Here is a 16,182-nt window from a genome sequence, read left to right on the forward strand (position 1 = left end):
ATTTTCATTAGGGGCCTCGGGGCACTGTTAGTTTTGGCTTTGCCACTAACAACAGAAAGGCTCCTGTGTGTTTACAGACAGTGTGTCCCCTGATGAAGTGCTGCTCTGTAAACACACAACTTCATTTAAATTTTATTTAAATTATATTTAAATTATTTTTGAGTAAATTTATATTATTACTAGTTTAAAATAGAATGGCTTAATGTTTATATATATTTCTTAAATTACTGGTAAAAAAAAATGGATGGAGGGGTATATTTGCATATTGGTAATTGTTCGAGCCAAACTTAATTTTTTTTTTTTTAAATGTGTAATTCTTATTCAAAGAGTTATACCCTTCATATTAATGCCCGTTTTTCTAATTATCATCCAAAGCTTGGCAGTCTCTAGTACTGATATGAAAATCTTTCGGGAAAAGCATGATAAATTGTAAATGCCCCTTTTAAAAAATTTTTACATCTTCATCATTCTATTTTTGCGTCAATTAATTTCTAACAAAACTCATGTAAAATGTGAAAAGATTCCAATTTAAAAATTTTTTAACTAGATAATTTACTACAAACAAAATTTTTACAAAAAAAAAAGAAGAATCAACATTGATCAACCAATCCACATTCAGATCATCTAACATTTTTCAAATTTCATTCTAGTTAAAGTCAGCCTAGGAAGCTTAATTTCTTCTCTTCACAGTTTTTTTTCTCACATATTTCGGTTTTAATCATTATTATTCCCTGATCATAAACCATTATTATTCATTTTATCTCAAATTCAGTGTTCTATCTTCAATACTTGCTCCTAAATCATTACTGTCATCATAATTTAATAATAGAGAGCACCTCTGCATTTATTGTTTTTGTTTAAAACCTAGAATTTTTGTCACGGAGTGGTATTGTTGTCATATCATTTAACTGTCTGATTTCACCTGATTGAGTCTTACCATCCCCAACATTTATTGTACTGTTACTACTTGAACTTCCATTCCTATCCGTTAAAGCGTTCAGGCTGACCCATGGTTTAGGTTCTACATCTGATCGGTAGAGAGGAGGCTGCTTTGTTTTATTTTTGAAGTCTTTTATTTGATCATGAGTGTAAAGCACAACCGGAATAGATTCTGCTCGCCTGATGGGATTTTCAGCAGGTGGCGCTACGTTCTTAAAAGAGAAAATCTCTCCACTACTATCTACGCTCATAAAAGCTGCTGGAGTGTTCAACTCTTCCAAAGCTCTGCCACGCCTGGTCCTGTCCAACAGAAAATAAACGATCCCACAAATTAGCATTAAAATAGCTAAGCCAATGATAACGTATGCAACGATACTACCAGCTGTTGGACCTCGGAATCCCTTGGAGTCATCTTCTGTAATTATGGAAGTTGTAGTTTCTTGGGGATCATTTGGTGTGAGTTTTATGTAAACGCGATTGGATTCTTCACTAAATTGGTGATTATGATTTTCTGTTTTCAGTGTCAAGTAAACAGTAATGTTATCTGGTTTGCCTTGGTAAAACTCAACTTTTACAGCTTCGTCTTTTCCAGAGTCTTTTGGTTTTTCAATTTTGTTCGGAAAGCTTATCCAGTTCGGTAGTATACCATCGCGGCAGTCTTGAAGTTGGCAAAACAAAAGGAACTGATAGTTGGATGCTGAAAATAAAAGGAAGCTATAAGCATCCTCATTGAGGGAAAATTATTGGAAGCAATTAACATGTTAGAATTGAAAAAAAAATAGTGAAAAAGCCCTTTTAGAGCAATTTTCCTGAATTTGAATAAAATATGTTTCAAAAATTAAAAACACTTCATGGAAACGTTTAAAGAACTGCTTGTTTATGTATTGAGAAGGAAGTTAGGGATATCATACTGTTTGTCTACGATAGATACTCTGCCAGACATTCGTCTGGAGCTGTGGCGGTGACTATGGTAACGAGGTATGATTATTTCAAGTAGGGATGCGGGGTCCCTCTTTAGGACTGGTTTCGGCGAAAGAAAAATAGACCTCTTCATCGAAGCCACCCTCCCTAAAATGCCCTCTTCTTGTTTCCATAGCACCAGATTGCCGCAGACTTAGTGGCGGTCAGAGTACCTATCTTAGACAAACAGTAGAACAAATGAATGCTGTATATTTATTCTTGAAACCCTGAAGTCAGAAGGAGATTAGGGTATACTTAGTACTACGTAGACTAAAACAAAAAAGAAAAACGTGAATGAAGCACAAATTAAATACAGATATTTACAAACAAGTCTTATGTCCATTTCTGTGCTTTATTGACGTTGTTTTTCTGCTTTAGTCAATGTTGTTACTTATTATGCTCTTACACTAAGTTCTTCAATTGTATTGCGTATTTTTCGATTATAGTATTTTTATGTGAAATGATTATATTACAACTGTTTTATTAAAAAAAACATTTATTCATCTTAGCAACAATTTTATAAATGAAGAAATGCATTTACGAGCACACAATTTGAAAATATGGTACATGAATCTTATGTGTGTCTCAAAACGATAACAAAATAGAATTATTCTAAAACAATCATACTAATAAAAAAATATTTAAAACAACTTTAAACCCTCTAACATCCATTATTTTTAAAAATGATTTTCTCTGCTGATCCAATTATTTTGGAAACGGAAATGGTAGNAAAAAAAAAAAAAAAAAAAAAAAAAAAAAAAAAAAAAAAAAAAAAAAAAAAAAGCGTGAATAAGGTACAAATTAAGTACAGAAATTTACAAACAAGTCTTATGTCCACTTCTATGCTTTATTAACGTTGTTTTTCGCTTTAGTCAATGTTGTTACTTATTGTGCTCTTACACTAAGCTCTTCAATTGTATTGCGTATTTTTCGATTACAATATTTCTATGTGAAATGATTATATTACAACTGTTTTATTAAAAAAAACATTTATTCATCTTAGCAACAATTTTATAATGAAGAAATGCATTTATGAGCACACAGTTTGAAAATATGGTACATGAATCTTACGTGTGTCTCAAGACGATAACAAAATATAATTATTCTAAAACAATCATACTAATAAAAAAATATTTAAAACAACTTTAAACCCTCTAACATCCATTATTTTTAAAAATGATTTTCTCTGCTGATCCAATTATTTTGGAAACGGAAATGGTAGACTTTGACAGAAACAGAAATAAATCACTAAAAAATGCTGTCCTATGTCAGACATAGACGACATAAGTTCGTAAAGAATAAAAAGAAAGGATATTGAAATCAAAATCTTAGTCTTATTAAAGCTATTATTTTTTTAAAAAATTATGGGTTTTAAAACGTATTTCTTGCATATTTTTCAAGATTTTAAAAAGGAGGCAAAATATTTATCTAAGCATGGCCAATGATTTTTCATACTGGCTGTAAGGAACTGTGTTTATTCAGAACTGCTGAGCAAGCAGCTGAAATTAGTTGGGGTCTTTTTTTCTTAAAAAAAAAATGTAGGTTGTGCAGGTTTTCAAACCATGTGAATATAAATGAAAATGTTAACTCAAGCTGTCAGAGTTAAAACAGCTTAAAAATTTTAACTCATAAAAGACAAAGACTAAAGAAGTTTTTTAAATTTGACTTTTAAACAATAGAGATAGAGGAAGACTGACTTATAAGAAATAGTGATAAAGCTGAACGTGATTTTTCGTTTTGATATAAAAATAATCTTGTTACATTTTAGATATCTATAAGATAACCAGTGATAAATTTATATAGTTTCTTTTAACGAAAAATATTAAAAATTAGTATAGCGTTTCTTCTAGTTGTGAAAGATTTCACGAATTGAGTTTCATATAGAAACAGTGTGATATAAGACTTAATGAAATTTTTTAAAAAAATTCTCCATATAAAAACCAAGTTAAATTTTACACGCCATATTATTTAAATTTTCATGAAATTTCTAACATTATAGTGATTTCTTAAAAAAACCTATTGCTCGTTAGTGGTATCATTTTGAAGTTTTTAAGTTTAGTGTTTACAATTCTGCCCATTAAAGTGAAGTTATTTCCTTAATTGTCCATCGCATTTCATCAGCACTTTAAGAACACCTTTGTTACTAGACTTGAGTCATTCTTTTTGGCGATTTTTTCGGATCCTCCTGGAAAGTTCTACTTGGGACGGCGTAATTTCTATTATTGTTATCCGACTCGACACTCGTTTCGCTTGGTTCGTTCTGTTTCATCTCAACATTCTCCTCGTCGAAAATCGGAGGATCTTTGTGCAAGCTCTTGGCATTCACCACCTCACTGTGATGCTTCAATATGATATCGGCAGGAATGGAATTCAAACCTGTTGGCCTCGTATGACTTCTTTGAGATGATGTTCTTTCTTTTCCATCTTCCCTACGCTTTGGTTTGAGGACCGTAAAGTAAACCACCAAATATACCACGATAACTATCACAATGGCCAGGAGAATGAGTCCCACAATTAATCCTATAGTTTCAGGCTTCAAGCCGCTTTGCTTAGCGGGAGGTTCTGGTGTGACTTTTTCGTCTATCTTGTCAACAGGGAGAATGATAGATACTATGTTGGAAGTGTCACTGGAAGGTCCATTATCACGCTTTGATTGCAATGCAAGGAAATACGTTTGATTGTCACTGAAGTCATCAAGTTTAACTTCGAATGTTTCTGGTTGACCAAATTGTTTGGGGGCGAGTTTTGTATCGATTTCTAGTGTAGTATTTGTAGTATTGTCGAAGTTCCATATAATGTCTTCAAGATTTGTAAATGATTTTATTACGTATGAATTCGCTGAAAGAAAAAAGAAAAGTAATACAGCTATTCAAATATATATTTTTTATTCTTCGAATTAAATTCAAATCACTGAAAAATTGTTAAATGCTACATTGTAATGTTAAAGGTCCATGTTTCCCATGTTCGATTTATTCCAATGTACAGAATGGTTACTTTGACTTAAATTTAACTGTATGATTTTTTTTATATCAGTTAGCTGCTTTTAAAATTAAAATAGAATGCCTTAAAGTGTACTCGATATTTATGTAGGGTGTTCTTAAGCACTTCCTTTAATATATGATTTTAGATTGCACGTTAAAAAGATAAAAAACACACTCATTAGGGCTTGAAATTTTATTATTTAAGTAAGGCAATTAAAAACATCCAAGTCACACCATAATTTCCTTAATAGTGGTTAGCCATATTTAGGAAACTATTTCATTTTTATTAATTGCTTAAATATTTATTTGCGACGTTCATAGTGCAAACTGTTATTGGCAAAAATATTAAAATTATGTATTTAAGGCCTTGTTAACTCAAAACTGAGAAAAACAATTTTTATCAGTTAACTTTTAAGCCTACATTTTGTTGAATAGATGTTATGCAAATCACTTGAAAAGAAACTGTGTAAAGCATCTATCTTTATCAGTTATTTTCAGCATGGAGGCGTAAAATGATTTCAAAGGAGGTGAGAGTTTTTTTTCTTCTTCTTTTTTAGAAAAAAAATTTTTTATAAAAAAGTAAAACCAACTAAAGTTAACTTAATTTTTATGTCACATTTAAATATTTTAAATATTATCTCACTTACCTTAACGATCCATTCAAACACACGACCATCGTAAATTGAATATTTGAATTTAGTTACCAAGAAAATAAAAAAGTTTTTGTTCCATCAAAAGAATTTTTTTTTTGAAAAAAAATTAAAAAATAATTGTTAAGATAATTTTTAAATGTAATTTAAAAATTATTGGACAAATTGGGAAATTGAACTTGCACGTAGTTTTTAGAATATTTCTGTTATTCCGTAGTCAAAACAAAAAACTGTGGAATTTTTGTAAATTCCTTAGTAGTTCGAATCTTTGTCAAGGTATTGTAGATCATATCTATTTCTGTGGTTTAAATTGTAAACAAACAATGTTATACTTTTGGTAAAAGGTCTAGTCCAGCTTTTATCAGCTGGAACAACGAAAGTTAAACTTTGAAGAAAATTGCTTAATGTAATGATTACTTGAAGAAATATTTAAAGTATAATTTTTTCCAAGAAATTCAAAAACGTATTTGGCAATAGATTGAAATAGATTGTTCATGTATAAATGATATACCTTTTCCTTCATCCATTTCTCCTCCAGGTGCTGTCCACTTGAGAGTAAGGCTGTCTGGCAGATTCAAGGATTCCACCCTTAGGTCAGTCACTCTAGATGGCTTGTATCCATCCTTGCTCTTATTTTTAGATACAGTGAAACTTGTCTGTTCTGTCCATTTAAGCTCAGTCAGTTCGAACGAGTCACTTACAATAGCGCTTCCACAGCAGAGGTCTTGACCTGAGAATGAACAAAAGCGAACATGTTTATTTTTTATTCAGTAATCACTACACTTATTATTTGTGAAAAAAACATTGAAATAAAAAATATACACAGTAGAAATCGTTAATCAAAGATAGAACATTTAAAAAACATTATAAAATCGGCAGAATTATTATCAAGATTGATCAGAGTAAAGCGAAAATATTTAGAATCCCTAAAAAAAAAGACCATTTTTATTTGTCGGATGTTTCTGCTTTGCGCTTGTCCTTCCCTATTTCAATTCATCTTTTTCTCTAATCAACCTCGATAATGATTCATTAGATTTTGAAAATATTTTTTCCCTTTGTATAGCATTAATTCGCATGTTAACTAAATATATANTATAGATTTATATATATATATTTTTTTTTTAATTTCTTTTAAACATAGGGGTAGTAGAAATATTTTATAATAATTTTCTTTTGGATAGTGGGTAAGTTTGAATCCTTTTCTTAACCTTTCTAAACAAATTGCAAACATCATCTGTTACGATTACATAAGAATTTCTATTAGTTTATTTATTATTATTATTTTTTGCAAAATCGGTTTTCAAAATACTAAGTATTTTTGCGGATAAAGAAAATTTAGCGTCTTTCATAAACATTTCCTAAACTCACTTTTTTAAAAATAAGGAAATATTATGTACCCTTTTATATTAAGTTAAATTTTCCCTTCATTGTAAGTGAATATTAAGTTAAATGCTTAAGTAACATATTAATAGATTGAAATAACATTGATAACTTAACAAAAGCCACACGTATGCTTATCTTTAATTTGAGACCTATTGTTAACCCATTCGGGACTGCTGTTGCGAAAATTAAATGTTACGATGCGAAAAGCACTTTTATGAATAAAAAAAATGATTAAACATTTACAGAAACCGAAATATAGACATGTGTATTAATAATATATTATGGGGGACGCCAACGTAATGTTTCTCTAAAATATATTTCACGAACGAAATAACTGAGCAACAGGTGTTTATCTTTTTAAGAAAACTTCATGGAAGTATTGGTTCTTAATGAATTATTAGGCTATTTTTAACTGCAGCACAAACTTTACAATTGTCCAAAAAGCAAAACATATTTCGGTAAAAGTGCACTTCATCCTATTAAAATGTTTAAGAAAAATAAGAATAAAACTATTCGGTGATAATATGAAAATAAATTCAATCTGTAGAGGTTATGGAAACCGTTGAAACAGACATAGAAATCGAGTTGAAATTTTATCGCTTTAGATAATCCTAATTTTTTTTAAACATTAATTTCAATTTGGTGATAATATATAGATAAATTCTGCTTTCAGCAGTCAAAAAACGATTGAAACTGTTCATTGAAATAAAGCAAAGGGGCAGTTATTTTTTTTTTACCTAATGCCCGCCTGTGTTAACATTCGTCAATTCAGCCATCTACAGGGCGATTTTGTTGACCTTTCTTACAGGGGCACCATATTAGGTGGGCCAACGTCGCTCCGACAGTAAGGAAAGATAGTACAGAGAAGGAAAGAACATCCATACCTTGTCCGGGATTCGAACCTAGAACCTTTCTGATGCAAGGACAGTTCCCTGCCCCCCTACACAGGCCGTTCGGCAAAGGGTCAGTTATAATGTCAGTTTTTCATAGGTCGAAATTTTGATAAGAGCTAAATTTGATTCGTATATGTCGGGAAAATATTGAAACTCATATTGTCGTCACATCAATTTAGCTAATTTTATTGCGGTAGAAGTTTTGATCGACAATTAATTTATGTTTATATCAGTGTGGAAACGGTTAAAGATTGTATTGTCATCGAATCGTGTTGTTGTTGTTGTAAGTCATTTACGTCGCACTAGAGCTGCACAATGGGCTATTGGCGACGGTCTGGGAAACATCCCTGAGGATGATCAAAGACACGCCATCACAATTTTGATCCTCTGCGGAGGGGATGGCACCCCCGCTTCAGTAGCCCGACGACCTACCCGCGAAGTCGAGCACTTTACGGTAGAACAGTTTAACGAGGACCAATACCGCACACCCTCGGTCCCTACGCAGACTGATCCAAATGGTCACCCACACGCACATTGACCGCAGTCAGTGATACTTGACTTCGGTGATCTGCTGGGAACCGTGTCTTAACGATCAGTCAACTGCGGGATCTCATCAAATCGTGAGCTTCAGGAAAGATTTAAGTGTTCTAACTAGTAAGAAGGTTGTCGAAAGTTTGATTGCTAGCTTTCATCGTTGCAAAAGCTATTTAATAATTTTAAAAAAAAAATCAGAACAAAATCATCCGAACGATTTGGAATTTAAACACTTTCAAAAATTACGTTTTGTGGGACACTTTCGAGGATGCTTCAATAATATAATTCCGTCTACTTTAGAAACAGGAGAGAAAAATAAAGCTTTATTTTTATCATATACTCGAAACTTTAAGTCAAATTTAGAGCAGAAACTTAAGCTGACTTATTTGTAAAACATTTCATACCATTTTTGCTCGCATTTGCTTTTCCTGTTGCTGTTATTGTCACTTGATAGGTACCCTGAGAATCTAACTTCGTAAAATATTTACTGTATATTCCATCATATTGAGTAACATCAGGATCTAATCAGAAAGGGAAAACAATGATATCAGTACAGTTTCATTCCTTCATTCCAGTACAAGTTTCATTTCAAGTACGGCGCATGGCTATTAATGTGCAGGATAACTAGTAAAAATCTAATATAAATTACATACAAATTTGCTATACATTTCGAAGTTACATGGGCCAAGCGCAATATACTTTTGTAATATGCAATAAAGGTTTTTGAAACAACTTTTAGAGTTCTATTTCGGAATGCGCTTCAATTCTGATGTCGGAGTTTTTTTAATGCCTTCGATGTTCTTAAACTTTGCTCTTTTATCAAATTTTTTGTTTTAGAAATCTTGAAAATAAATCATTCGTTATATTTTTCAGACAATTCTCTCGCTGACATTTTTCTTGTTTTAGAAACTAAAAAAATTGTTTAAGAAAACAAGGTTTAAAAAATTAGAAAATGTTAACATCAGAATTAAAAAGCAATTAGAAAAAGAACTGCAAAATTATTTCCGAAACTCTTACAGCCCATGTAAGTACATTGTGACAGGGAAAAAGTTGTGCCGAAATGCATAAAATGGGTATCTTGTTCATAAAATGTTTTCATGATTTATAGGATAATCCAGGAAATTCAAAGCAAAACCTTGAAAATAAATTCAGTGGTATATATTATAGTTCTTCATAGTTAAAATTCATATCCCGCTAAAACTGTGGTATACTACAGCTCCGAATTTGGAGTTGAAAAATTGGGTAAACGAATATTTAATTTCAAATTAACAACATATCATCAGGGTTCATATATATATATATACATAAATTCCAAACACCAATAATTGAAAATGCTAACAACAAGTTCACACGCATTTATACCATTCATGAATTATATTTGTCACCGAAAATATAAATTTTGGCTTACGCTTCTTTAACTATCAGATGACAATGGTAATTATCTACTATTAAGTACAAGAAAGTGTCTTTGTCTCGCTCGCTGCAGCAAAAGGCAGGCGTATAAAGCTTCAGTTGTTTATGTTCTCACAAGATAATTCACATCTATTTACCAGTTAAACTATATAACTTTATGAAATTTAACTTTCGTCTGTCAGCTCTTGTTCAGCTAAAACAAATTTGAATTTGTTTTAATTATCCCTCTGTGCTGTGTATATAGTTGATTAACAAGCTAAATTCATTTCAAGGACTGTTTCGTGAATGCTTTCTAAAATAATTGTCTTATTGTAAACTGTGTAGTGAAAATAACTTTACAGAGTCGTAGGAGAATTATTTCTTTTTGACATGACAAATTTCGGTGTTACGAAAATATAGAAGCTACTTAGCACCGAATGTAATGGAACATTTCATGTATTTCACTATACTTAGAAAGACTCTTGGAGTTTCATTACACCAAGAATTAATATTTGTTCTACACCACACCATTTTTGATGTAAAGAAATAATGCCACCATTTTTGGTGTTGGAATAATTCTACCGCCCCTTCCCCCATGTATGAGGGTATTCGGGTAAGTATTCGGGAGACTCGTCGCAGCGACAGTCTCCCTCAGGAGAGGAAGCACAGGCCAGCACCAGCACATACTGGCCGAGGAACCTTATGGACTACTAATGTTAAGATACGAGCCGCGATGGCTCAGGGGATAGAGCGTTCACTTTCCAACGAGGTGAACTGGTTTCGATTCAGCAATGGCTGGTCGATACAAATTCCGCATCCGGCCTGCACTGACCACAGTGCTGACGTGAAATATCCTCAGTGGTAGACGGATCATGGGTTAGAATCCCCTTGTCATCAGGCTAAACGTGGGAGGTTCTCGTGGTCTTCCTCTCCATTTAACGCAAATGCGGGTTAGTTCCATCCGAAAGTCCTCCACGAAGGCAAATTTCTCCCAATACTTGATCCAGAAGTTCCTTTCATTACTGAACTGGGTTCAAAATTACAAGGCCACGTAGTTGAACATTAGTAGTCGTAAACCCAAAAATTGGGTCGGCTGTTCAACGACGGTTATAAAAAAAATGTATAATAATGTTAAATACACTAAAATGTTTTGCAATGTCTGAATAAGAAAAATAGAACGCTTTTCACTTTGTTGCCTGTATCAGTGAAATAAGCTTACGCAATTTTTAAAAGTCACTAAAAAAATGATTTTACTTACAGTCAAAAACGTATTTAATTTTTTTAATTTTATCAGCGTGTATATTTTCAAGGAAACCATTACACATTGTTTTAATTTATTTGATTTCGATGAAATTTTGTACTTTGTTGTTTAAAATTTGTTTGCATTACAATTGAAAAAATTTTTCAAAGTTTTTTGAATTTAAAAAATCTATAAGTAAATAAATAAACTTTAAAATTATACTTTGCATACAATTATCTTTGGAGATATGAATTTTATAATTCAGAGTAAAACGTTTTTAATCCCGTAAACAGATTCAGAAGGGCAAAAAGTGAAGTATATATAAAGAGGTTTCGACTTCTCACCTGATTAAACTATTTTGGCGGCACATTTTCGAGATTGTGGCAATCTAACACAAGAGTCTCAAAAATCAAAATTCATCGGAAATAAAAAATGGTTGCTTATTCAGAGAAAATACACCATCCTGGCATCTGATTTCATAAGTTAAAATATCGCTTGCATAAATTAAGAGTGCACGATATTATAAATGCATCTCAATTCACGTCAATCCGATTATTAGCACAGAAATTATTAAGGTGTTCTCTTTCTAATTTTGCGCACTACATTTCATTACTAGTTTTTAAACTGTTAAGGATATACACCTAAGAGTCATTACTTTATGACCACCCTGCTTATAACATGTAGGATCACCTTTAGCCTTCAAAACTGCTAGCACCCGCCGTGGCATTGATTCTACAAGGGGCTGATAGGTAGTCTGAGGTATCTGGTGCCAAGCGATCACTAACTGGACCTGCAATTCCCTCACATTGCGAGGGGGTAGCGTGGCAGCACGAATTTGGTTNATACGAAATATTATAAGTACATCTAAATCCGATTATTATTTCAAAAATTATTAAGGCGTCCCCATTTTTATTTTGTGCACTACATTTCATCATTAGTTTTTAAATTGTTAAGGAAATACGTCAAAAGACATATACACACCAAAAAGTAGTATTTTGCACAGTACACAGCATAAAGTTTCTTATAATGTGTCTTGTAATTGTGGATATTTTAGGAGAGGGATACTGTTGAATTTAGATACAAAATCAATTAACTACCAAGATTAGAGATATTGCACTTATTAACTTGCATTGTTAATGTCTGTCCCCAAAACTATTTAGATTAAAATCTTAGGTTGTGAAAATACGATAAACTAATCTAAAGGCTTTTTTTTCTTTGCGCATTGTTTATAACTAAGCAATTGATATTTCTTTCGATTTCAGAACCTTAAAAAACTTACCTCCGCGGCCATCATCACCTAATGTAAGAATTACTTTATCACCACTTGGCGAGAGAACTTCTGCTCGAACATCAGCATCTCGAACAGGATACTCTCCATAAGATATCTTGGCATAAATAATATATGGCATCTGATAAAAAAAAATAATAATCAAAAACATTGTTTATGTTCAAATCTTCGGCGGTAAAATAATTTAGCAATTATTGCTGTAGCAGTTTCGATTTATGTACTTTCATAACGTTTTTTCACGGAGTTCGAAACTGTAGCAGCTAAATTTCCTTAACGTTTTTAAATGGAACTTAATAATTCATTTTATAAATTTACAAAAATCACAATTCAATCGTCATCATGATCGAAAATCAATTGACAAATCGTTATCGAGGTCAATCAGTTTGAATATGGAATACAATTGAAGGGTTCTAATTCTTTCTTATTTTCTTTCTTTATAGTTGTTAGCAATAATAATTTGTCAAAATTTGATAAGATTTCTTTTCCTTTAAATATTAATTTGCAACCCTTAATTTTCTCACTTTTATTTTACTTTTCGATTTCTTATTTAGCTTCGAAACACGTGCTACATTTGGCAATGGTTTCACTCAAATTAGCTAGTCGAAGCACTACAACTTAACAAGTTTTTTTGGAAAATATAATTCTTATATAAAGTTTGATAAAAGTCTTGATTTTTCTAAAAACTATGATTTTGAACGATTTGCACCCTCTTTTAGAAAATAAACTAAAAATGCTCCCTCTTCCCAGAAAATTTTTTCGGTCAAGTTTAAGGGAAGCGAAAATTTACCAGATTTCAACAGAACTGTGATCAAGCAGGTGCTAAGCCATTAGTCTATTTATTTTTATCATTAATAAATACTGTACATGCAAGGCATATTTTCTTACTTGTTCTTCTGAATCAGATGGTGTTGTATCCTGAAACCAGACTTTGTTATTGAAAGATTCACCTCCTTCAGTGGTCAACTGAACGTGAACCAAGTAAGAGCCTTCAGCAATATCCTTCAATCTACATTCCACTGTATCCTGCAACAATTAAAATAAAATAATAATGACAAGATAATAAAATCATCTACAGTTTCTTAAAAACATGTAAACTCCTGATGCAATATGATTTATTTTTACTAAAGGATCATGCACAGCTGGACCGTTTTTAGAGAGTTTCAAACAGGATGATCGTCTTGGGCATGCACAAATCGGTTTAATTGCAGGACTCATTAGTACATTTAAGTGTGATACATTTTAAAATTTGTGACTTTTTATCTTTTTTAAAAGATATTCTCTTATTACAATAGTAATAATTTACTTACAGTACACAATAATGTTTTTCAATGTTACATACTTTTAAATTTATACTACTTTATAATTGTATTTGAACCACTTTCTCTCTCAAAAGTTTTTAAAATATTCCTAAGAGAAAAATTTTGAAATATAATTTGAATTTGAAAAGGTGTTGGTTCACTTATCAGGACCACAAAAAACCAAAGCCTTGATACTGATGTACAATGTGCAAAATAAAATAGAAAAAAAGCCATTACATGCTAATTAACTTTTGACTTCATGATGAAATTTTCACATATTTAATGTCTGCACTAAAACAATATAACTGGGCAGACAATATTTTAAATTACGAAATCAAACTCAAGACTTAGTTTTCCCATATCTGTATCAAGAAATTCTATTCGATAATTACAGAATATTGTGCACATTTATTGAATAAATAATTTATTTTTGAATGAAAAGGTTATTTAAAGGAATCTGTTAAAAAGCAGTAGGTATACCGGTTTAAAAACTCTTGCAAATAAAAAAATTCAGTTATGCCTTATTTACCTGTGGTTACAGTAGGGTTGGTAATTAAAATTAGGATTGATTTTTTTAAAAATTTGGAAAGAGTATACAGAAGGAATTATAAAATTGCTTATTAGATCATGCAGATGTTGACTGGCTAACAGAAGGGGAATGTAGAATGGTCTTTTTTTCTGGTTTTTAAGAGAAAAATTCTGGAACTCAAAGAGAATTAAATTAAAAGAAAAATATAACTTGAGTCTCTGAATTACTTACAGCTTTGGATGATACTAGCTCAAAATGAACCATCTCGCCTAACCATCTCAAAGTTGATTAGTGGAATAGAACAAAGCAATATTGTACAAATATAAATAAGCTTCCTGAGTCTAATATAAATTATTTTCTTGCAAAAAAACAAAAGAAAGGTAGTTTATGGGTAAAAGATCTCTCAAAGGAAAAAAGGAAACTTAAAAGGCGGAAATACTGCACTTAAACAGCAAACTTTTCTTGCACAAATGTTCAAAATAGCGGAAAAAAAGGAACTTAAGGGTTAAATATTACTTAAATGTTAAGAGTAAAATGAAACTTAAAGGGGTGAAAATACTGTACTTAAAGTACAATTTTATCTTGTACAAATGCGCAAAATGAAAATCGGAACCGAATGACTTTTTGTGTACTAATTAAATTTTAATTTAGTAAAATTTAATTAAACCTTAAATATGCTAGTCAATTTTTGCAGGTAATATTATACTTTACGAACTAAGACACAGCACGTACTTTTTCAGATAAAAATAAACAGGCCTTTTCTAGTTGAATTAGAATGTTTAAATGAGGGGGGGGAGGGGCAGGAATTGCACTTTGAAAAATGTGATACCGATAGTTAATTCAGAGGAAAAATCTAAATCACAGGCTCTTAAAAGTAATTTGATTTTTCTTTTCGTATTTTACAATAACAGAGCTATTTAACAAGATCAAAAAATTTTCATACGCATTTTTTGTACAAAATATATTATATTAGGGACGCCTGTTTACGAAAAGGTTAATTTCATGCAAATATATGTTTTTAGAATTATTAAGAATATTTTATTATTCGATTTCATGATGGTCAAAAGCAACTTTGAAGTGTGAGGTATACTAATTTTTACTTCCTTTCAAACAATCTAATTTTAAATAACAAAATACAAAATTAGTAAGACATTGACCGAAGTGCTTCTGGGTATAACAAAATTTAAAAATAATCGTACTCTAAAATTTAATTTTTTTCAAAAACTTTTCGCCAATTTTAATTTCAAATTTTATATTTTTGTCATTTAAAATAGTAAAGATTCCTTAAAAAAATTGAATGCCGAAATTTTTTGACTTTGGCTAAACCAATTAATAAAATATTGCAAAAAGACCATCATAATACTTTGTAATAAGATATTAAAAAAATACAAAAAATATAATTCTTTATGTAATTACCTGGCAATTACAAATTTTATTATTGTAAGTACAATTTATTTTAACATTTTCAAAAATATGGCGCGATTCGAACAAAAAATGAAATTATTAAAATTAAGAGGTCTAAACTTCCAATTGCCTTTCTGAAGAAACTATCGGGGCATATTTTCCAGATTGCTGTTGCCCTCTTTCTATTTTGATTTCGAATAATAGGAATCTTTGTTAAGAAAAAGTATGTTTTTATATCCAATTTAGTAACTAAGCATATGGGGCACTAATTTACTAGTATATTTTATGTTTCACTCCCTGGTGCCATTAGAAGTAAATGTTATAACTTGAATATCCTTCAAACGTTATTCAAGTGCTATTTTCTTTTTATTTAAGTTTTGCATTGAAGATCGGAATATTCTCTGATTATGCTACTTACATTTTGTGGTTCAAAAGAATAAGAAACCAAAAAGGATGACTGAACTTCTGTAGTCAGATTAACGGAGCACTCAAATTCAACTGAATGGAAAATCCACACCGTAAATTTCTTTGCTATAGGATCAGTAGGGATGGGCAGGACTTCTTCAGGAGGAAGCATACTTGCTGAAACCTTAAGAGAAAACGTATTATGTATTACTACAGATAGGCAAATACACACGTATCTATATATGTACAAAATATGCACATATATGTGCAATATATATATATATAT

General features: G+C 31.1%; 1 protein-coding gene across 3 annotated transcripts in view; it reads right to left on the minus strand.

Moving 5' to 3' along the window:
* Positions 1–690: 690 nt before the first annotated feature.
* LOC107457311 (calcium-activated chloride channel regulator 1) overlaps positions 691–16,182 on the minus strand; it is a 47,538-nt gene continuing 32,046 nt past the window's right edge. Inside the window, exons 9-14 of one of the 3 annotated variants that reach the window (XM_043039365.2) lie at positions 15,910–16,080; positions 13,146–13,283; positions 12,252–12,381; positions 8,745–8,861; positions 6,042–6,260; positions 691–1,636 (exon numbers count right to left, since the gene is read on the minus strand). In XM_043039365.2, coding sequence (XP_042895299.2) covers positions 858–1,636; positions 6,042–6,260; positions 8,745–8,861; positions 12,252–12,381; positions 13,146–13,283; positions 15,910–16,080 — 1,554 coding nt within the window. In that variant the 3' untranslated portion in view covers positions 691–857. Of the gene's footprint in view, positions 1,637–3,428; positions 4,738–6,041; positions 6,261–8,744; positions 8,862–12,251; positions 12,382–13,145; positions 13,284–15,909; positions 16,081–16,182 lie in introns of those variants that run through there. The other 2 variants (XM_071183641.1, XM_071183642.1) reach the window with 2 other exon arrangements.

Source organism: Parasteatoda tepidariorum, chromosome 7 (assembly GCF_043381705.1).
Source record: "Parasteatoda tepidariorum isolate YZ-2023 chromosome 7, CAS_Ptep_4.0, whole genome shotgun sequence".
NCBI lineage: Eukaryota > Metazoa > Arthropoda > Arachnida > Araneae > Theridiidae > Parasteatoda > Parasteatoda tepidariorum.